Raw genomic sequence first — 21,947 nt, forward strand, 5'->3', positions numbered from 1 at the left:
GTTGATTTTCTACAGATACCGCGTTTGTCTTGAAGGATTGGACAAAGTCAGTAAGTCAGTGTCTCTCTTTTAGTCAGAATTTCCCATGTAATTGTGTTAACCAATAATGCAAACGCGCGCATGGAGTACAGTAAATAATTGTCTTTTATGAACAATCATTCTAGTTCTTTTTTATGGAATATTGTCGGAATTATTCCTTTATTTATACTCCCAACACTTTGAATTCTTCGCTTTTGTTTGTCTAAAAATTAATAAAATTTATTTCGAGATGTTTTGTACAAAAAAAAAAAAAGGAAAAAAATTTGAAACCTTTGTTCTTGCTTCCCGGTGTCTAAAATTAAAAAATAATAATTCATTTCAAAATATTTCAAAATGAAAAATAGACAAAAAAAATACGAATACTAATTATCAAAAATAATTGTTTTTTCTACCGATGATTCTAAAATTATTTTTGTGAAGGACTATTGTCAAAAGACTTTAATTCTTTGTTCTTCCTCTATGCAAATTTGCCCTTCTTAGACTTTTACCAATCACACTTGACCTTGACTAGAGATAAAAAAATAAAACTTGTATTTTTATATATAAACATTAAAAGAAAAAGGATTAAAAAATTATATATATATATATATAGAGAGAGAGAGAGAGAATCGATAAGCTTTAACTACTACTGTAGATAATGACTAACCATCAAATAATTTTGATTAAACCCTTAAGTATTCCATTGAAAATCCCGTTCTCCGTTATCGTTTAATGCTCTTCTTGTCTCGATTCCATAAAATATGTAAGGACGAAGAGAGTCCTGTTGATTAAAACACGATAAAAATTGAAAATTCCAAAAAACAACGGCATTAAAAAAATAAAATAAATCCAAAAAATGAAAAATCCCAAGCTGTTCGAACTTTTATTTGGTAATAAACTAAAATTTTTAACAAGCCCCACTTGGTTCACTGTGTCACTTTCACTGTCGGCCGACATGGCAATGGCTGTTGCCCTTTTGGTGAAGCTCGGCGGCTGCAAGTCTGCAGAGAAGGAAGTGGTGTTTTGAGTATTTCATGTTGAATTCTTTGCAAGTTCATGGCATTTTCACTCTCATAATTTTCCATGGCAAGGAATTTTCACAGAAAATTCATGGTCATGAAAATTCCTGGAACTTATGGTCTCATTTTATTATATTTATTTATTTTTTGTTAATATTAAAATGTTTGGGATAGTGATATGTGAACCGAAAGAAAACTTTCGAGTCATCATGAATTCAAAAAATCAAACTATTTTATGAAGTCTATTCCTCTCTTTGGAAGCATATTCTTTCGACAAGTCTCCCGGTTTTGTTTTATATATATGTGCAATCTTTGGTTCTACATACATTTTTATTTTTATTTTAGAAATTTTATGTTATAAATGTATTTTTAATTGCAAATAATTTGTTTGTCATAATTTATATTACGTGTTTAGTTGATAAGTGTAACATATTTCACATTAATAAGATATATGATAGATTTTAAGTATATAAATATACATTTTTTTACCGTTTATTAGACATGTTGAACCCCGTGATTTATAGATTTACTTAAGTTTTACTTTCAAAACTTAAGGTTACACGGGATTGGGTTTAACTTTCTACTCATAATAAGATGTATCAAAGCAGATTTGAATCTTCATTGATGTGGAGTCCCTATAATAGATATAAAGATTGAGGTAGACCTAAACTAATGTAAGAGTCTTTATCCTCTACAAGTAAAGAGTCAGTGCAATAAAAGCGTTATAAGAGATAGGATGGATCTTAGGTATAAACATGGGTCTTACACTACCTATTAAACATGTTTTTGGGTTGAAAACGTAAGTTTGTAATTTATTGGTTTACTTAAAACTTTATTTTTAGTTTTAACCAGTGACATAAGGCAATTGCAACCAAATTAATAATCCTAAAAAAAACAATAAACTCTATCTACACTTTTTATAGTTTTAATTTTTTCGAGTATGGATAAGTTTTATTTTCATAAAAAATTAAGTTGTTAATTTTTTTAAATTATTAAAATGCCTTAAATTAACAGTGTAATTTATTCTAAAATCAGAATTTACTTATGGAAGTTAATTGAAAAACATGTGAGAAAAATTAAAATCACAAAAATCATAAGTGAAATTTATTTTTAAAAAATAACGAACAAAATAACATATTTTCTTTTATACGACAAAGCAATATATTCTTGACCAAAGGACCAACAATCAATTTGCTCAAGATCAAAGACCATACCTTTCATGCAACGAATCAAACCAATATTCTTGTTTCATGAACCAACGTCCAAGTTAATGGTTAAATAAATAAATAAATATATATATAAATACAGATATTAAAAAAAAATTTCGATTGACAAAAATATCATATTTATTCATTATATTTTTAAATTATTCGTAATTTTAAATTTTTTTCTAGATAAGACTTTCTGGTTTTTGTTTTATGTGGATAAGTTTTATTTTCTTAAAAAGTTATATTATTAAATTTTTTAATAAAATTATTAAAATATCTAAAATTATGAACATATAAGTTAATTTTTGAATATAGAGTAATTTGATAATTTTATTATGTGAAATCAACCGTGTAACATATTTTAAAAACAAAACTTATTCACGGGAACTGATTGAAAAATAAAAAAACACAGAATATATAATTAAGACATGAGAAAAATTAAAATAAAAAATTATTAAAAAAAGTGAAAAAGAAAATAGAAAAAGCAACATATTCTTTTTTTTTTTTTGCCAAAAGATTTTTTTTCAAACAAAAAGTATTGAAAAAGAAATCCCCAAATCAACAATCAATTGTTGAACTAATTTTGTCAAATCAAACTTTTGGGCTTTTTATATTTTGCCGTGTTCAAAGTTGTCCTAGATCAAACCCCATAGCTTTCATGCAATAAATGAAACCACTATTCTTGTTTTATATATATATTGAATTGACGAAAATAAATTTATTTTAAAATTATTATTTAAATATATATTTTTTAGATTAATAAGATTTATTTAATTTGTATAATTTATAAAATTTTAATTGTATCGGACCGACTTTTATTATAAAATATTTTTATTGTAAATATTAATAAGATTTGTACAATTCATAAATAAAGATTATAATTGCATTGAATCTAATATTTTTGAATAATTTACAAGTTTAATATTAAAAATTTTTAATTATACGTAATTGAAATATTAATTTCTTGTTATATGTAATTGCCTTTTGATTGTAATTGTCTTTATATTATAGACAATTAACTTTACATTGTATAAACATTTATATTTTATATATAATTTTTTATTTATAAATAAATAAATAAAAAGTTTTTAAGTGCAACATGTCACAAGCTGAAACTTAAACTTAATCTTGTACATCACTAAATTCTGAAAATAGAATTTAAGTAAACTTATAAATTACGAACTCAAATTCCCAACAAAAAATGCATACACGACAGGTGGTGGAAGGTTTATATTTATATACAAAAATTCATCCTATCTCTTACTATCTCACTCAATTGTGCAACATCCCCGTTGTATTGGCTTCTTACCCATGGAGGAAATGGGCTCTTATACTAGTTTGAGTCCACTTCGACTATTGTATTTCTCCCACATCAAATAAGATTCGAATTTGCTTTTATATCAAATGTCATGAATTGAAAGGTAACTCTAAATACATGTCAATAAGTGATGAAAGGCTCATGTTTATCTCTTACTGATGTAGGATTCATAATATTTTACCTCACCCAATTGTGATCCATGATATTTTACCTCACTCCAATTGTGTAATGCCCCAATTGCACTGACTCTTTATCTGTAGAGGAAAGAGACTTTTGCACTACTCTTGAGTTTATCTCAACCCTTATATCTCTCATAAGGGTCTCACATTAATGAAGATCTGAGTTTGCTTTGATATCAAACATCATGGACTGAAACTTGAACCTAATCTTATATTGTCTTAAATTCTAAAAAAAAAATTTAAGTAAGTCTATAAATCATATGCTCATGTTTTCAACTCAAAAAACATGTTTGATAAGTGATGGAAGAACTATTTTTATATAGACAAGACTCACCTCATCTTTTATTGATATGAGATTTATGACAATACAAGTGAAATAATTCATAAAATTGACATATAAAATCTTTTTTTTAATAATCCATAAAATTTTTTATCTAAAAATTAAAATCTGATTTAATTTAAAGAAATAAAAAATATTTGAGTACCAAGATGGATAAGTGGTCTTTAAATCCAGACCAAGCCCCAAGCCCATTTATTTGGGGCACAAAGCCCTTTTGGTTGGGTCATAAAGCCCGTTTCTTCTCCTCGATCATTTCGACCGTGGCTTCTCCTTCAAAGTTCAGAATTCTAAAACAAGAAGGAAACAATCAATTGACTATAACAAGGAGACTCGATGAAGAAATGAGTAAAGGACAAAGAGAAAGCTTCGCCATGGCTAACAATCTCTTTGCTGCCATTGACATGGGCACGAATGCCTTCAAACTTCTCATTGTTCAAGCTTATTCCCCAGGTAAATTCCTCCCTATTTTGAACGTCAAAGAACCCGTCGTTTTAGGCCGTGACTCGGCTTCTTCGGCAATCTCCGCCAGTTCCCAGCACCACTCTGTCAAAGCCCTTGTAGAATTCAACGAAATCCTTGAAACCTACCGCATCCCTTCTCTCCACACTCGCTGCGTGGCCACGTCAGCTGTCCGTGAAGCACGAAACAAGGCCCAATTCATCGACTCGGTGGCGGAAGCCACCGGGTTGGAAGTCGAAGTTCTATCAGGTGAACAAGAAGCCCGGTATTCCTACCTGGGTGCCCTTCAATTTTTGCCGGTTTTTGATAAATGCGTTTTGAATGTGGATATCGGAGGTGGGTCAAGTGAGTTGGCTATTGGGTCACGTGGAAAGGTTGACTATTGCCTGTCCTTGAAGCTTGGTCACGTGACAATGGCTCTACAGGATTTCGGGGATGAAGAAGCTGAAAGAGTTTTCAATATGAGGGAGTATGTCAGGAAGGTAGTTAAGGAATCTGGGTTAGTTGAGAAAGTTAAGAACTTTGGCTTTGAAGTAGCTGTGGGCTCATCGGGGACTATAAGAGCCATTGAAAGAGCAGTTCATAAGGGATATGGATTGGGTTTTGATGGTAATGAGGCTGTGCTTAGGGAATGTAAAAGGGATTGGAGGATTACCAGGAAGGAGTTAAAGAGTGTTGTTAAGAGGTTGTGTAATGGAGGAGAAGGGGAGAAAGTAAGCAGAGAAAAGTTTTTTAAGAAAAGGTCAGAGTCTATTGTTGCTGGTGGGATTCTGATTGAGGAGATGTTTGATTTGCTTGGGATTGAATACATGTTGGTTTCTGGTTATGGATTGAGAGAAGGTGTGATTGCTGACACTTTGGCGAAGGTTTTTGATGATGGTTATGATTTGAATGCAAGTGCTCGGTTTCGGTCCATTTTGCAGCTTACTACAGGGATTTATAGCAAAAAGATGATCACTTCTGCTGCTGAATGTGCTAGCATTGCCAGGGTGATTGCAAAGCTCTTGGATTTAAACCTTTAAGATTCTTTTCCTAATGTAAAGTTGCAATTTTTTAGTATAACGATTAAGATTTAAACTATTAATCTTTCCTAGATTGTATGTTAGCTTGATGGTTTCTTGCTTGGTAGTTTTTGATGATTAAGATTTGGTTTCAACATTAAGAAGTAAAAGTGAATGAATAGGGGACTTAATATGCTGCCTTTAGTTTCTCTTAAGTAAAGAAAATAATCATCTTCTTTGTGGATGGATTTAACTTAATGATTGTGCCATGAGATTTTAAAAGGCTTAATAAAGTGCAAGGAGCTTGATAACAATGGAGTTAAACTTACTGTTTCTTTAGATGACAAAGATTTGGTTTCAACATTAAGAAAGCACAAGTGAATGATTAAAGGGCTGAATAATATGCTGGCTTTAGTTTCTCTTACATATAGAAACTGATCATCTTGTTTGTCAATGCACTTGCCTAATGGTTGTTCCAGGTGATTTTTGAAGGCTTAGAAAAATGTAAGGAGCTTGATAACGATGGAGTTAAACTTGCTGTTCCTTTAGATGACAAAGATCTAGAATATATTGAAGCTGCATGTTTACTTCACAATATAGGGCTCATTGATGGTAAAAAAGGTTACCACAAGCAGTCATATCATATTATCATGGTGAGTTTTCTTTTCTATTTGTAATTTACCTATTGCTATAAAAAAATGACAAATTTTCTAACCTTTTTAGAACTAAGAAAGAGTTCTGTTGCTTGGCAAAATTGAAAAAGGCAAAGTAACTTTGTGGCATTGATAATTAGCTAGGACTATAGATTTTCAATTTCTTGCATTGCATAAATGGTAGTTGATTCTTTTTGTTCTCTACTTTTTGACATACTTGATCTATTGTATAGAATGGAAATCATCTTCAAGGATATAGTGCTGAGGAGGTCAAGGTACACTGTCTGCCTATCAATCTTGTTTCAGTTATTAATCAGGATATTCAAACATGTTCTCTCTTCTCATCAGCTGTTAGTGAAATTGCAGTTAATAGCTCTTCTTACGAGACACCATAGGAAGAAATTACCTAAGTTTGGTCATGCTTCATTTAATGAGTTTGGAGACGAGGTACCTTATTCTATATGCATGGTGATCGATTGTCAAGTGATTTAAATAGACTCTGGTTTTTTGTACAGAAGATCTTTCATATTTATTTCAGGCAAAGCAGAAATTTGGAGTTCTTTGTGCAATTATACGTTTATCTGTTGTATTACATCAGAATGGATACATAAGCTACAAAGACATGAGTTTTTCACATTCTCATGACGGTTTCAAGCTGGTATGTCGAGTAATCTGATATTGACATTAAATATGTTCTGTGTCACTTTCTGCAAAGTTCATGTATCATGTTGTTTCCCTTTTATATATCTCAAATCCGTATTAGAGTGCTATATAACATAATATGTTGATTAAGCATTCCCCATTTTCTCAGGGAAATTTAAAGCTGTGGTGACATTGTTCAGTACATTTTTTTGTAACATTGCAATCATGGAAAATGGAAAATAATGTTTGTCAGTAGCACACTTTTCTATGTCATATGTAGCTCTGACACATGCTGTTCTAATCACAGTAACACATTGTACAAATTATGCATATACCAAAAATGGTTTTCAAAGTCCTGTTTTCCATTATGCTATCAAAGGTAAATGTTTTAGTTTCTCTGACTTCTTCAAGATTTGAGGTTTACAAGCATATTTAACTTAAGATTCATTTATTATTTCCTCTGGGAAAAAAGTTTTCCCGAATAGTATAAATATGATTATTGCTTCTACTTGAAAAATGATTCTGGTGGATATAGCTGGAATGCTAGATATCCTTAACAACTTCACTGAGTGGTACATAATAAGGCTTTTGTTTTAGGATTAAGGGGCCTTAAAGGAGCAGAAGTTCCAATTCCCCGTACCATAATGATTAATGGCAGGTAAATAAAGCCAATAGGTTGGAAATGAAATAATACTGAGGAACCACCATGCCGAGTGTCTTAGTCATTTGGACAGTTGATAAATTTGATTTTAACATGTTTTTAGCCTAGCTGCTGGCACTCATCGCTTGGCGTCTCCTGCTTTTTGCTTTGTATTAGTTATATTAATGCCAAACAAAGGTGTCCAACCAATCTTTTGGACTTCTATGCTTCTTCCTTGTATATACTTTAGAATACTGGAAATTAAGGCTGTCATAACTTTCAGTTGTATCAATTCTACAAAGCTTCACTGGAATTGATCTCGTTTGTTTCTTTACAGGTTCTTGGGGAAGCAAGGGGTCAGACTCTTTTGCCTGGTGCTGAGCAATGTACCGCTGATAAATTTGAGAAAGAACTAAGGCATGAGTTGGAATACTTTAAAAAGGCAAAGTCTTTTAAGTTCTACCTATCCTTTTATGATGTTACATTTTTCATTCTTAAGTTCACAAACAGAAACAACGTTCTTCTGCACTGACACCGACTCTTCGTCCTTGTTCAGGTTTTCAAGCAAGAATTGTTTGTTCAAATACCATCATTCTCTTCAACTAACCATGAAAATTAAAGTTGCTGACAAGAAAGCTGCCAGTTAGTTCTTGATTGAACCCAGATCCTGAAAGTGGTTCCTATTGGATTATCTCAGAAATGAAGAGGGTCCATGATATTCTCGCCTTGCATCAAAATTCTCTCTGAGAGCTAATAGCTGACAGGCACCACACCAACTGAACACCCTCCTCCTCTTTGTCTGTGGCAGTTCCAGTGAATGTGAGGCCATCGAGGGTGCTTAACAACACAAATCCTCTCTGCACTGCACCGCACCACTAATCGCCTACTATTTCGAGGAAAACCTCAAGATCTTCAACAGGAAAACTAGCTTCCTCTCTGATTGGGCTTGCCTCTATTACTTTTTCCGTTAAGTATGTGTAAATATACCTTTAATCATCGTTCATACATATAAGACTCATATTTGCTCAAATGCTTTAACCCAGGTGCAAAATACCCCCTGATTCAGGTTCTGAGGTTAACTCCATAAAAGCCAACTTGCTTGTTAGGCTTCAAGTTGCAACTCCTTTGATTACGACTCTTGCAACCAACCTTATCCACAAGCTTACATGGCCTGCATTACACCAGCAAATCCTTTTATGCTTGCATTTTTTTTTGGGGAAAAAATTTATTATTCATGTATTATAAATTTTTGAAAATTAAATTTAGCTTCATTCTTTTTTACTTTTCGATGATAAAAAAAAATTTAAATCATTCTAAAACATTACTATTTTGGCTTATTTCGTTTGTTTTCATTTCATTTTTTGGTTAAATGAATTCGATTTAATAATAATTTTTTAAAATATTATATGAACTTAAAATGTTCAAAAATATTTTTTAAAAATTTTATAATTTTGTAATAATCATCACGATAGACGAAGAGAATATTATATTTTGAATTTTTTATAATATAATTATTTAATATATTGTGATAAAAAAAAAATATCGGTCATTTCATAAAAGAAAGCGGTTGAATCTTCGAAGGACCGGCATAATCCTGAGATCTGGTGGGCCATTACGGGTTTTCTTTTTGACTTTTATTTTTGATTCCCTTATAATTTATAATAGTTATTATTATTTTTTAAATTTTTTTTATAAATATTTACGTTACTCGACCTGAAAATATAAAGGCTCAAGTGCCTCTTATATTCGAATACTTTGCTTGAGTTCTTAATAAGTGATTTGTTAAAAGATTTTTTCTGTATTCGTTTTTTTTTAAAGTGTTTATAAGTCAACTATCAATTATTTCATTTTTTGTTGAATTATTATGACTTTTATTTTATAATAATTATTATTTTTTGAGTTCTCTTATAAATATTCATCAACCTCTTATAATATGTAGTTGGTATCTTTGGTCACTTAATCCGATAATATAAAATTTGAATATTTTATATTTGAATATTTTTAATATTAAATTTGAATTCGAATAAGTTTCGGATATTACATCTATGATATTTTAAATTCAAACTTGATTATATATATTAATATTATATATAATTTAAAAAATTTATAATTTATGAGATTTAAGTATTTATTTTTTATAAGTAATAAATATAAAATTAATATATTTTAATATAATTTTTTATTATTTAAGTTATTTAATTAGATATTTAATAAATTCTAGTAATTAGTAGATACTGTTATATTAATATTTTATGATTTTATTCGGGGTATTACACACCTACCGGTTTAAATTCTTATTTATTTTGCACAGAGAAACGAAAGCGAAAGGAAAAGAACCAAAAAGATTCTCAAAAATTCAAGAAAAAAGAAAAAAAGTGGGTGAGTTTGTTTTTGTTTTTTCCTCCATTGAATATTCTCTTTGTTTTTTCTTTTCTTTTCTGTTGAAACATGTTTGGTTCGCGGGAAAAACAAAGGGAAACAGAAGGATACATTTCTTGAATCTTTTTTTTTTTTCTATTGTCTAGTTTGCTTCGCTTTTTCAGGTTTCTAGCTTTGAGTTCTTCCATTTTTCCTGCATTTTCTCTCTTTGAACCGAACTGGAGTTTGTGATTAACTTCACAAAGCTGCTGGCTTCGAGTCGTTTTGCTTTGAGTTCTTAATCAGTGATTTGTTAAAAGAGTTTTGTTCTGTATTCACTTTCTTCGGAGTGTTTATAAGTCAACTGTCAATTGCTTTGTATTTGTTTGTATGAACACGCTGGAGTTTGTTGAATTCTTTTTTGATAAAAGATTTAGTTTTGTACTTTTCTGTTTGGTTGGTCAGAAAATGGAGGGAAAAAATTGAAAACGAAGAAAATGAATAGGAATAAAATTGGTGTGGACAAGCTTGCCTGAATTTGTTTCTTTGTATCCCTGGATTTGGAACTTGATTGTATAATGTATATGTTTTTGTTGTGTTTGCTTTGAATTGGTTTGTATGAGTACGCTGAAGTTTGTTCAATTCTGTTTTTATCAAGAATTTAGTTTTGTAATTTTCTTGTTTGGTTGGTCAGAAAGTGGAGGGAAAAAGTTGAAATAAGAAAAAAAAAAAAAAGAATAGGAATGAAATCGGTGTTGAAAATCTTGCTTGAATTGTTGTTTGCTTCCCTGGATCTAGAATTTGATTGTATAATGTATTTGTTTAGTTTTGTTTGCTTTGACATGGTGTTAGCTTAGCAAGGTCTTTCTTTTTGCATAGGGAGGTTGATCTTTTGGATTAATTATGCATCAAGTGGTATGGTTATGGTTGCTGTTATGGATTTGGCCAATAAAGAAGCTAATGACGCAGAATGATACATCAAAAATAACATATAATGATATGAGTTTTTTGAGCTAACTGTTTTCTTTTTCTTTTGTTGGGATATCCACTTCAATAACATTGACTGTGCATTTCTAGCATGGGATTTGAGGAAAAAGCTATAAAGCTGCAAGTCAAGAAGGACAAAACTTGCCAAACGGAAACAATATGCGTGCATGCTTTTAATGATTTGACCTATGTTCCTCCGGTCATGTTCTTATACCTTCTTAAAGAATGTTATTTTCATGGTAAGGTTTTTCTTCCTTTTATTGCTGATCTTGTTGTTCACTTGGAAAAGTTTTCCCTTGTTTAGTGTGCTGCAAGAAATCAGTTAATTTTGTTGTAGTAGTTATCCCTGCCTTGTTCTTGTTTGTGCTGATTCTCAATAGATGATTTTGACAGGAAACCTGAAGGCAACTAAAAAGTTCCGAGCTCTCCAACAACAAGTCTGCCATGTTCTACATAATTCTCCCCAACCTGGCCCAGCTACTTTTGTTGCTTATTGTCTCTATATCCTGCCCATATTTGGGCCATATTGTGAAGGTTTCAGTCACTTGATCGTGTCTGCTCTTCATCGTTTTCTAAAAACAGCAGCCACCACTGGAGACTCTTTGGAAGCAAAAAGTTTAGCTGCACAGTTATTTCTCTATATTATTGATGGTTTCATTGACCATGATGAGAGGATTGCTGTGAAGATACTTGAAGTTTTTGATGTCAAGTTGACTGATGTTGAGAAAGTTCTATCCCAATTAAAGGTTCAGAATGACTGTAGGTCTGACAGTGCAAAGATATTTGTTGAGCAGTATATATTTGGTTTGATAGAATCACAGTCATATATGACAGCAGTCAATCTGTTAGAACATTTCTCTATCCGTCAATCTGGGGAGTCTTTTCTTCTCAAAATGATGGAGAAAAAACAATTCAGAGCAGCAGAGAAGTGGGCAATGTTTATGGGGAAGCCAATGTTATCCATACTCGTCCAGGAGTACGCTGACAGGAACATGCTAAAGAATGCTTATGTGATTATAAAGAAGAACAATCTCCTGCAAGAATTTCCAGATGTGCATCACAAGTACAAAGAAAGGTACCTAGATACTAGTCTCCATGCTGGCAATATGTCTCTGTCCACCTCTGACCCCAGAAAGACGTTGGGAGCAGAGGTGTTAAAAACAGATAATATTATAGCACTATTTTACAATATTGTAGTGCATTAAAGAAGCTAGCAGAAAAAGCATGCTGGGATGTTGCAGAGTCAAAGACAAATGGTAACAGACAATTAGTTGAGTATCTGGTAAGCATCTTCTTACATGGATGATATCATTTTCACAAGTAAGTCTTTCTAAGATCAAAATGAGCTTTGGAGTTTTTGCCTGAATATGCTATTTTTTGCCAACTCATGGTTTGTCAAGTTTCTGATCTGTTTGTATGTTTCCATGGCTTGTTGATTTTGACTACTTCCTATGCATGTTAAAAAATATAATTTCTGAATGTTAGGTTTATCTGGCCATGGAAGCTGGTTATTCAGAGAAGGTTGATGAACTGTGCAATCGTTACTCCCTTGAAGGTTTTTTTAAAGCAAAAGGTATGTTCATTAATTAATAGGGCCTGTTTTTGAAAATAAAGAAAAATGATATATAGACTATGAATGTGGACCAAAACTTATAGTGATGTGCTTTGGTTCGCATAGGAAGCTACACTCAAGACTGTATAATAAAAGCATATAGAACAACATGAGTTCTCAAATTTGTATACCTTCTTGCTGTTTCCAGGGTGGTGTTTAACATTGTTCAATATTTATATTGCTTCTCTTTGATGCTGTTAAATATGATTACTAACATGTGCTGGTGCGTCTTGGTGCACTACTTGTAGATATAAGCAGATTTTTTAGACTTATAATTAGGCTGAAGTCAGACTCTCATGCTCCTGGTTTTGCTTTTGTTCAGAACTTGAAGCTAGTTTTCTGCATCGTCGCTTTTTAAATCTAAATGAATTGGTTGTAGAAGACATAATTTGGGTTGACGAAGTTGATGGTCTTTGTAAAGCAACATGCAACATTGAGGGATCCAAAGTTGCGGGCCTTGATTGTGAATGGAAACCCAATTATGTAAAAGGTAGCAAACCAAACAAGGTAAGCATTGAATCATCTTCTTCCATTTCCTGGAAAACTCAAAATAAATTGTCATCAATGTACAATCCCAAAAGTGTTTTTTTATGGATTGAACCGATAAATATGAGTCTTAATCTTCTATTTTGTAATTTAAGTCATTATGGAATTAGTGCCAGGTTTGTTTGGGTTTGCATTGGCAAATCATCAGTGAATGAACAATTTGACATTTTTTGTCTATCCATTATGTTATGACTGCTCTAATTGTCCTTAGACATTAAAATGGAGTTTTCCATGTTGCAGGTTTCTATCATGCAAATAGCTTCAGATAAGATGGTTTTCATCTTTGACTTGATAAAGTTATATAAGGATGTGCCTGATGTGTTAGACAAATGCCTATCTCGCATCTTGAAGTCTCCTAGAATTCTAAAACTCGGTATGAACATCTGTCTTGTTGAAGAAGGGGAATTCTGTGCTCAGTTTGATACAATTTATACAAGGATCTCACTTGTCAAGTTGTCTTGTCTGATATATCTAAAACCATGCTGGTTTATACACATTTAATTTACTATGCATAAAAAATTCCCAATTGTAGTGTCACATATTTCTATATAATTGTCTGGTATGAAAAGGAAGGCATGTTGTCTTAAACTAAAACATCTCATGATTATTCTAATAATACTAAGTAACATTTTATAAACATGCTGCATGCATTGTAGGTTATAATTTTCAATGTGATGTAAAGCAACTAGCTCAATCATATGGAGATTTAGAGTGTTTCAAGTCCTATAATATGCTACTGGACATTCAGAATGTGTTCACAGATCCCCGAGGTGGCCTCTCTGGTCTTGCAGAGGTAAGCTGAACATGGAGTTGGTATTTATGCCTCCTGTGCTTCCAAATTCTTTGTCATGTATAACTTGGTTTCCATTTATGATTTCATTGCTCACAAATTCCTGCTCAGAAAATATTGGGAGCAGGCTTGAATAAAACAAGACGGAATAGCGACTGGGAACAAAGACCATTGACTCGGAATCAGGTATATGTATTTTTATGATTGTTCCTTCATCCTTCCCATCTCTGTTACTTGAAGGACTGTTATCATGTTTCTTTTTATTGTACTGTCAGTGTTTACATTTCAACATTTTCTTGAATCTTTGCTCAGCTTGAGTATGCTGCTCTGGATGCTGCTGTTCTTATTCAAATATTCTTCCATGTTCGTGATCATTCCCATCCTGCCGATGTATCAGAGCGGCATGACAAAATTGAATGGAAATCCCACATTGTGAGTACATGGTCATGCTCCTACATTCAAGGGGCATATTGATAGCAAGCTGCATCTTATTGTAGGATTATTTTGCAGGTTTCTTACATTGATAACCCAAAGAAGTCCAAAAAGGAATCTAACGTTAGAAAAGAGTTGGAAGTTGAGGACAATGAGCCATGAGAATAAGTTTTCGTCCCAACCACATTACACCAAAGTAGTACTAATTCATTGAGGTTATGATTGTGAATATTCTCGATATTGACATGGAGAAAGGGACCCTATCATAGCAATCAGTCGATCTGCTATCCATCCCTATGGTAGTCTGCTCAACCTTTGGGACCTTATTCTTCTCTCACCTTCCGCTCATCGCTCACCTTGCTCTCTTCCATTTTTCCATTTTTTAAATCTTTTCCCCTGCCGGTCTTGTTCGTCTTCTTTTTGTTCCTTGTAAATATTCATCCTGCTCAAGTGAGCTAGGTCTTAAACTCAATAATCTCAATGATTGTACATTGATGACAATTTATTTTAGGAGCAAAGATTTGTAATTGAGGACTAATTTGAAGTTCATGGAATCTTGTCAAGTTTATTATTATTACCCAGGTTCTGCCTGCAATCAGAGATCCGGGGCAAAAACCAGGAAATATCCGGTGCTCGGTACAGGTACTCAAAACCTTCTTGAGGACTTAAATTTGGTTTTGTTACGAGTTGTGATCTCAAAGGGAGGAATAAGGAACATTAAAGGTAGTTAAAATGGGCAAGATAGAGTAGAATAGATTGCATCTCTTATTTCAGTCTTCACTTTCTGAAGCTTAGCAATCGCTATGGTAGAAATTCAGGTTGGTCAAATGGATATCTCTTAAACATAAAATATGTTACAATTTCCTCATGTACCTGAAGGAAAAAGACAAGGAAAAACCAGAGAAATTTCTTTTACAAGTGGCCTAATAAAAGGGTAACAAAAAAGTCTCTGAATTATGCCAGTTTATACTATTGAGTTTTTATATTTTTATTATATATTTTTAAAAAAAATCCTTTTCCTTTGATTTGTATTAAAAAAACTCGTATTTTTTTTTTATAGTGTGCTTACACAAGTCTTTGATCCGTAACCAAAAATTTATCAATCGTCAGACTTAGCATCAATTAATATTTTTGATCCACATAATTTGATGACACAATTACGTTACAATTGAGATTATTACGTCATCAAATTTTGTAAATGTCACGTGATAGGCGTGGAAAAGGTAAAAATTCACTTTAACTGTCATCTAATCAAATTTCATCTGCATCACACCACATACAAACTGGATATCAAATGTTAATTGATATTAGGTTTAATTTTCATAGAGACTATGAATTTGTGTAGGCAAAAAAAATAAATTTTTAAAAAATAAAAAAAATAATGATTCACCTGCAAAAATAGTTGTTCTGTTACTTACCTTAAAAACCCCCAAAAAAAAAAAAGAACATAAATAAAATGAAGTGCACATCAAATGGAGATTACAAGAAGAAAAACATGAAGAATAAAAGAACTCACATTTTTAGATGTACTATAGTTATTGACTGCCTTTCAATTAGTAGCCATGCACAATCTTACAATACTTCTTCTTGATCCATCTGCTCCCTTTCTTTAGAGACTCTTTAAGTTTCCCTTCAAGGGCAAACATCTTGTACTTGGCAAGCCTCCTCTTCCTCTTCATCTTGGGTTCGTTCCACCATGACTTGCTCGTTGTACGAGACTCTTCCTTCCTCTTCTTCTTAGCATTTTGTTTTCGATCGAACGGAGATGGATCCAAGGCTGGCGGCAGAGATGACCGGCCGAAGTAAACTTTGTTCACGTATTTTAACATGTTTGAATCGCTGATCTCAGGGTTCCTGCCGCCGACTCCTGCGGCTGCAGGCCGATAGGAGGGCCGCCGGAAGTACTCTTCCATCTATCGGTGGCCTCCCTCTCTCTCTCTCTCTCTTTTCTTCTTTTCGCTGAGAGAGAGAGAGAGAAAGAGAAAGAGAGAGGAAGCGAGAGATGAAGAGAATAAGAATGCAAATCCATTCATTACGGGAAAGAGAGGTGGAGATATGAAAGGTTGGTTTTTGGTTTTGAACAGGTGTTTGAAGGCATTAAGCTGAGACCAAACTATTTGGGCTCCCCTTTATAGTTAATGGTCAATATTGATTTTAAGGTAATGAAAAATTGGATAATCAATAATTTTTTTTATTTAAATATTAATAAAAATTCTTGAATTATTTCATTTTGTGACTTTCATAGTTAGACAGAAAATATTAATTAAAAAAAAATTTAATTGATATTAAATTTATATAATTTGATGACGTGATCATGTAATAATTAATATAAAATGAGAAAAAAAATCTGGTGTATTTCTTATTTGATTGTATGTATAAATGTATTTAATAATTATACGACTCATGAATTTTAAATTTCAAAAAAACTTAAAACTTGAGATAAAAGTGTAAAATTTGTTGTCTTTTTTCTATGTTTAAATCTATGTATTTTGCAAAAGAATAAGAATTCATGTCAAGCTTTTATGAATTTTTAAAAGGATGAATCGAATTTCTTATTTCTCTATTTATAATAATTTTAGCATTATTAATTAAAAACATTTTAAAACGAATAAAAAGGTGGTAAATGAAAAGAGGGAAACGACGTCGTTTTACTGGCCTCAACGTTGCTATAAGTCCCAACGGATAACGCGCCGGATGCACAAATAGCGCGGGAGATTTCAGTTTCACCATCTTCAATTTAAAAAAAAAAAAAAAACTAAAATCTCACAAAATTAATCATCGTCGTCGGAGCAGAGATGAACGGTCACGATTTCGAGCTGGAGAAAGCACGGTTACTGAGCTTGGCTCTCGAGTTCGGCTTCGACGAGCAATCAGCGAAGAAGAGCTTAGATCGTTTGATCTCTCTCTACGGTAATTCTCGCCATTTCCCTTTGATTTTTGCTGCTCTTTTTATTTTGTTACATTTGAACTATTTTTTTCGGTTTTTTTTTTCATTCGGTGGAAGAAAAACTGATTCTTTTGGAAAATTGATAAATAAAATCATGGATCAAATTTTGAAAGAAGAGAAATTAAATATGTACGAGATTGAAAATTGTTTGAATTTGTGAAGGTGATGATGGCCGGGATTTTATTACGGTGGAGCATTGTGGCGATGATTTTCTGGCAGCGTTGGCTGAGACAATGCAAGACAGCGAGGATTGGGATGATGATTTACAGGCTGTGGAATCAGAAGCTTGTGGAGCTTTGAACAATATGTTTGACAAAAATGCCCTTTGCAATGGTAAAATCGATAGCAATAGGAACGAGAGAATCTATATTAACATCATCGATGACTCGCCTGAACGAAAGAAACAAACAAATTTCATGGAGTTGGATTCTTCTAGTGATGATGAGGTCTTGGACTTGCGGATTTCAAAGAAAAAGGGTGACAGTTCGACCCTTTCTTCTCGTCTGGATCAAAGCAGTTGCGTGGTAAGAAGATTGATCAGTAGAACCTTTTTAGTATTAGGGGTATCCTTATAGCTTTGTAGCAGAACATTTCATTTGTTTTATATTAAGAGTTAAGACGCTTAAAGATACTGAATTAGTTGGTTTTGATTTTGAAGGGTTCTAAGACTAGTGTGACTCAAGGCTCAGTTTCATCAATTTCTGGCAAAAAGCACTTCTCCACCACATCAATGGGTGGACATGGGACTCTAAGTTACGAAGAATTACAGGCTTTGGATGATTTTGAATTAGCAAATGTTGTTATCTTTGGGAACAGATCATTTCGACCGTTGCAGCATCAGGCTTGTAAATCATCTTTGGTGAAGCAAGATTGCTTCATTCTCATGCCTACTGGGGGTGGTAAAAGTCTATGTTATCAGGTCATACTCTTTACTGATGATATTTGTCAAGTAGGTTCTACTAAATTTGCCAAAAATTCAGAACTGAATATATAAAAGACCTGGCTTTTACAGTTAAACATTGAATATTGCACTCATTTTGACTCTTAAATCTTACTAGTTGAAATGAATACGGAAGAATGTACAATTCGATAATGTTGGGATTTTGTTTAGATACTTCAATGTGGTGTACCTGTTTTCCCTTTTTTTTTTTCTGGGGGGGGGGGGGGGGGGGGGGGGTTGTGGGTGTGGGGTAGTAGACTTGTTTTCTTCTTTATTTACAACAATGTGATCTATCTTATGCTTGGCACAGCTTCCAGCGACTTTGAAACCTGGTGTTACAGTGGTCATCTCTCCTTTACTATCTTTAATTCAGGATCAGATAATTACGCTGAACCTTAAGTTTGGAATACCAGCTACATTTTTGAATTCTCAACAATCTGCTTCCCAAGCAGCAGCTGTCCTGCAAGAACTAAGGCAAGTTAATATTTGGCAGGAAAAGATCATTTTGAACTTTTAGATACTTGATTACTGTCAAAATTTTCTTGGATATATATTAGCTTTCCTATTTATGTTTTCGTTTCATGCTTGTAGGAAAGATAATCCATCATGCAAGCTGTTGTATGTGACTCCAGAAAGGGTTGTTGGAAACCAATCATTTCTTGAGGTGTTGAAATGTTTGCATAGAAAGGTGATTTTACCTGAGTTCCTACTGACCCTTGAAGGATTTTAAGCTTTTGAAAATTTCAGTTGCTAATGTAATTTCTGCTCTCATGTAGGGACAATTGGCAGGTTTTGTTGTTGATGAAGCGCATTGTGTCAGGTATGCCCTTTTCTTGGTATATGTTATGGAAATTTGGGTCATTATTATGGTTATGATGGGCGTATACTGATTATATTCTTAGAATATTTGGTATGTAAGCATGAAAAGAATTACATAGGATCTGTGTTTTTGACTGCTAATAGGAGAAGCCTTTTGTTGCGTTCTTATATACATTTATTTTTGTTCACAAGTTTACCAGTGTTTCCTATCAATGAGTAAAAAAAACCTTATTGTTTCATCTATTTGCTTTCTTTTTTTGAATGGACAAACGGGATTCCCTGTTTCATTTTTTTGAGAGTAGTCAGCCTACATTCTATGAAGCTTGCTAAGACTAGCATTAAGTTAACCCGAAGCAAGCAATACATCTTGCTAACCATATCCCCTCGGAGATAAATATTATGTGCCATGGCAGCGAACATCAATGATTGATCTATGTAATTTGCTACATAAATTGGTTATAACAAGAAAATCCTTGCTCTTATTCTTCCCAGCCAGTGGGGACATGATTTTCGTCCAGACTACAGAGGTCTAGGATGTCTTAAGCAGCATTTTCCAAATGTTCCAGTGATGGCATTGACTGCCACAGCCACCCACTCAGTTCGTGAGGTAATAAGACTTGAAGTTGAACTTTTTTTTTTCATGTTTTTTTGTATAAACAGTAAGTCTTATTGTCTCAATTGGTCCTTTGCAGGACATTCTAAATGCTTTGAGAATTCCCCATGCTCTAGTCCTCAAGACAAGCTTTGATAGACCCAACTTGAAGTATGAGGTAATTGGGAAGGCTAAGGATTCATTAAAGCAACTTGGTCAGCTTCTGCAAGATCGTTTTAAGAATCAGTGTGGAATTGTATACTGCCTTTCAAAAAATGAATGTGCTGAGGTTTCAAATTTTCTGAATGAGAAATGCAAGATTAGGACAGTATATTACCATGCTGGTTTGGCAGCTCGACAAAGAGTAACTGTTCAGAAGAAATGGTATGAAGGAGAGGTCCAAATAGTATGTGCAACTATTGCTTTTGGGATGGGAATTGACAAACCAGATGTTGTAAGTCCAGATAAGATCTACAGTTTTTCCCTATCTTGTCTTTATATTTTAAAAACTAGGCTGTGCACATTTTCCACTTGTGTGATTAGAGCACGCTAGACACTGCATCATGAACAAAAAGTTCTTTTATGGTGATTGATTCATATGGAAAAATTACTTTTGTTTGAGACAATCACAAATGTTCCTACTTTCATCAATCGGAATGGTGGATTTTTAATGTAAAAATAACACTTCAAGATTTAATTGTAAGCAGTATTTTGGTATGTTTACCACTGAGTAATAGCTGATATGGTGGGGTTCAAAATCTTGTTTTTTTTGCTCCATTATTTTATAGAACTTGACTAATTCCTTTCTTTTTATTTCTTTTTCAGCGTTTTGTTATCCACAACACCATGTCCAAATCAATTGAAAGCTATTATCAAGAGTCTGGAAGGGCTGGAAGAGATAATTGCCCTGCTGTATGCATTGCCTTATACCAGAAGAAGGATTTCAGTCGGGTTGTATGCATGTTACGAAATGGGCAAGGTTCTAAAAGCAAAAGCTTTAAAACAGCCATGGCTCAAGCTCAGAAAATGCAACAATACTGTGAACTTAAGGTTTGTCAGTGACCTTTCCTTTTTCTCCCTTGGGGGGTACAGTGGGGAGTTATGTAAGAACTTATTTCTTATGCTGGAAGTCTTCTTTTCCAGGATGAATGCCGGAGGCAAATGCTACTTGAACACTTTGGAGAGTCTTTCGACAGAAAAGACTGTAAACATGGTTCAAATCCTTGTGATAATTGTCTCAGGACTTCCTAATCAGCATAGACATGTTTGTACACTTTGCAACTAAGCTTGGGGGTAGGGGGTGGGGGAGTTATGTAAGAACTTATTACTTATGCTGAAAGTCTTCTTTTCCAGGACGAATGCCGGGTCAAATCTTACTTGAACACTTTGGAGAGTCTTTTGACAGAAAAGGCCTGTAAATATTGTTCAAATCCTTGTGATAATTGTCTGAGGACTTCATAGTGAGCATATGCATGTTTGTGTACATTGCAAGTAACCTATATACTGTATCAAAATCTAATGATGTAGGGCATGGTGGTGGAGATAGGAGAGGAGGAAGGTAATTTTCTGTTCCCATTATTTCTTTCTTTTCCTGTCAGTTTTTCAATTTTTAATATAATTTTGTTGAAGAGATGATCTGTTTGTGTATGAACTTGTTTTGATTTGTGATATTAAAATCAAAACATGATAATGTTTTGAGAAAATATTATAATCTACTGTTGAGGTATAAAATAATAATCGGACTTTCGTTAGTTTTGATTGGCCAAATTTTGGTTGTCAAATTGTTAAGTTATTATTATTATTATTTTAATTTTTAACTTATGAAAGATTGGTAAGAAAATGTAAAAAAAAAAAAAATCAAGAAGCATATACTATATTTTGATAATTAATTTTCCCAAAATTGTATTGAATGTAAGCATATTTAAATAACTATCAATTTGCCAACCCTTTGTGAATCACATTGCCTTTGACTATTGATCAAAAATAAATCTAAGATCTAAGATCTGTAGCCATATGACTCATGAAGACTTTTGAAGAATAATTTGACAAATAGCACAAGCAACAATCATGCCATATTAATATCATTAAATTTAATACCCTCCTCTGTCTTATTTTCTTTCTTCATTTTTTTTCCAAGATATCTAAAAATAAATATTTAAATTATAAAAAAATTTAAATTTAAATTTTAATATAAAATACATTAAATTAAAATTTTAATATAAAATATATAATTGACATTGACATGTCAACCACTCAATAATATAATCATGTGCCTAACACTCTAAAATCCAAACTTTGCTTAAAGTAGTGAAAAACTTCTTTATAATCCAAACTTTTTGATAAGATTTTGTTGGGTTTTGTCCTTTGATTAATTACCAAGATTAAGGGTGGACTTAATTGATGACTTGGTTAGGGTTGTCGGAGAAACCAGACAAACAGGGTTGAGA

At 32.8% G+C, this 21,947-nt stretch overlaps 4 protein-coding genes across 7 annotated transcripts; 3 read left to right on the plus strand and 1 right to left on the minus strand.

Moving 5' to 3' along the window:
• Window positions 1-4,344: 4,344 nt before the first annotated feature.
• Window positions 4,345-8,555, plus strand: LOC18600550 (Ppx-GppA phosphatase). Of its 3 annotated transcripts, none has more exons than XM_007031046.3 (7): window positions 4,345-5,530; window positions 6,022-6,195; window positions 6,429-6,470; window positions 6,562-6,642; window positions 6,734-6,853; window positions 7,815-7,894; window positions 8,034-8,555. In XM_007031046.3, exons 1-7 carry the CDS (start codon window positions 4,424-4,426, stop codon window positions 8,122-8,124), a joined length of 1,695 nt encoding a protein of 564 aa, XP_007031108.3. In that variant the 5' UTR covers window positions 4,345-4,423; the 3' UTR covers window positions 8,125-8,555. The 3 variants fall into 3 exon arrangements, with proteins under 3 accessions (XP_007031108.3, XP_088662556.1, XP_017977114.2); XM_088806430.1 differs by having other exon boundaries at window positions 6,794-6,853; XM_018121625.2 differs by having other exon boundaries at window positions 4,346-5,530; window positions 7,815-7,919.
• A 1,318-nt stretch (window positions 8,556-9,873) lies between these two features.
• On the plus strand, window positions 9,874-14,740 carry LOC18600551 (Polynucleotidyl transferase, ribonuclease H-like superfamily protein). Of its 2 annotated transcripts, none has more exons than XM_088806429.1 (10): window positions 9,874-11,061; window positions 11,203-11,897; window positions 12,020-12,104; window positions 12,308-12,395; window positions 12,757-12,941; window positions 13,221-13,353; window positions 13,637-13,773; window positions 13,882-13,956; window positions 14,083-14,202; window positions 14,281-14,740. In XM_088806429.1, the coding sequence occupies exons 1-10, from the start codon at window positions 11,011-11,013 to the stop codon at window positions 14,362-14,364; spliced, it is 1,653 nt and encodes a 550-aa protein (XP_088662555.1). In that variant the 5' UTR covers window positions 9,874-11,010; the 3' UTR covers window positions 14,365-14,740. The 2 variants fall into 2 exon arrangements, with proteins under 2 accessions (XP_088662555.1, XP_007031112.3); XM_007031050.3 differs by having other exon boundaries at window positions 11,216-11,897.
• A 1,015-nt stretch (window positions 14,741-15,755) lies between these two features.
• Window positions 15,756-16,115, minus strand: LOC18600552 (uncharacterized). The gene has a single exon (XM_018121104.2). The coding sequence runs from the start codon at window positions 16,113-16,115 to the stop codon at window positions 15,756-15,758; it is 360 nt and encodes a 119-aa protein (XP_017976593.2).
• Window positions 16,116-16,975: 860 nt separating this feature from the next.
• On the plus strand, window positions 16,976-21,151 carry RECQI1 (RECQ helicase l1). The gene is made up of 10 exons (XM_007031055.3): window positions 16,976-17,112; window positions 17,312-17,673; window positions 17,808-18,068; window positions 18,400-18,563; window positions 18,681-18,777; window positions 18,866-18,909; window positions 19,401-19,515; window positions 19,601-19,954; window positions 20,326-20,550; window positions 20,644-21,151. The coding sequence occupies exons 1-10, from the start codon at window positions 16,998-17,000 to the stop codon at window positions 20,749-20,751; spliced, it is 1,845 nt and encodes a 614-aa protein (XP_007031117.3). The 5' UTR covers window positions 16,976-16,997; the 3' UTR covers window positions 20,752-21,151.
• Window positions 21,152-21,947: the final 796 nt, after the last annotated feature.

The sequence above is a fragment of the Theobroma cacao genome, chromosome 5, assembly GCF_053813885.1.
Source record: "Theobroma cacao isolate CCN51 chromosome 5, ASM5381388v1, whole genome shotgun sequence".
Classification (NCBI taxonomy): domain Eukaryota; kingdom Viridiplantae; phylum Streptophyta; class Magnoliopsida; order Malvales; family Malvaceae; genus Theobroma; species Theobroma cacao.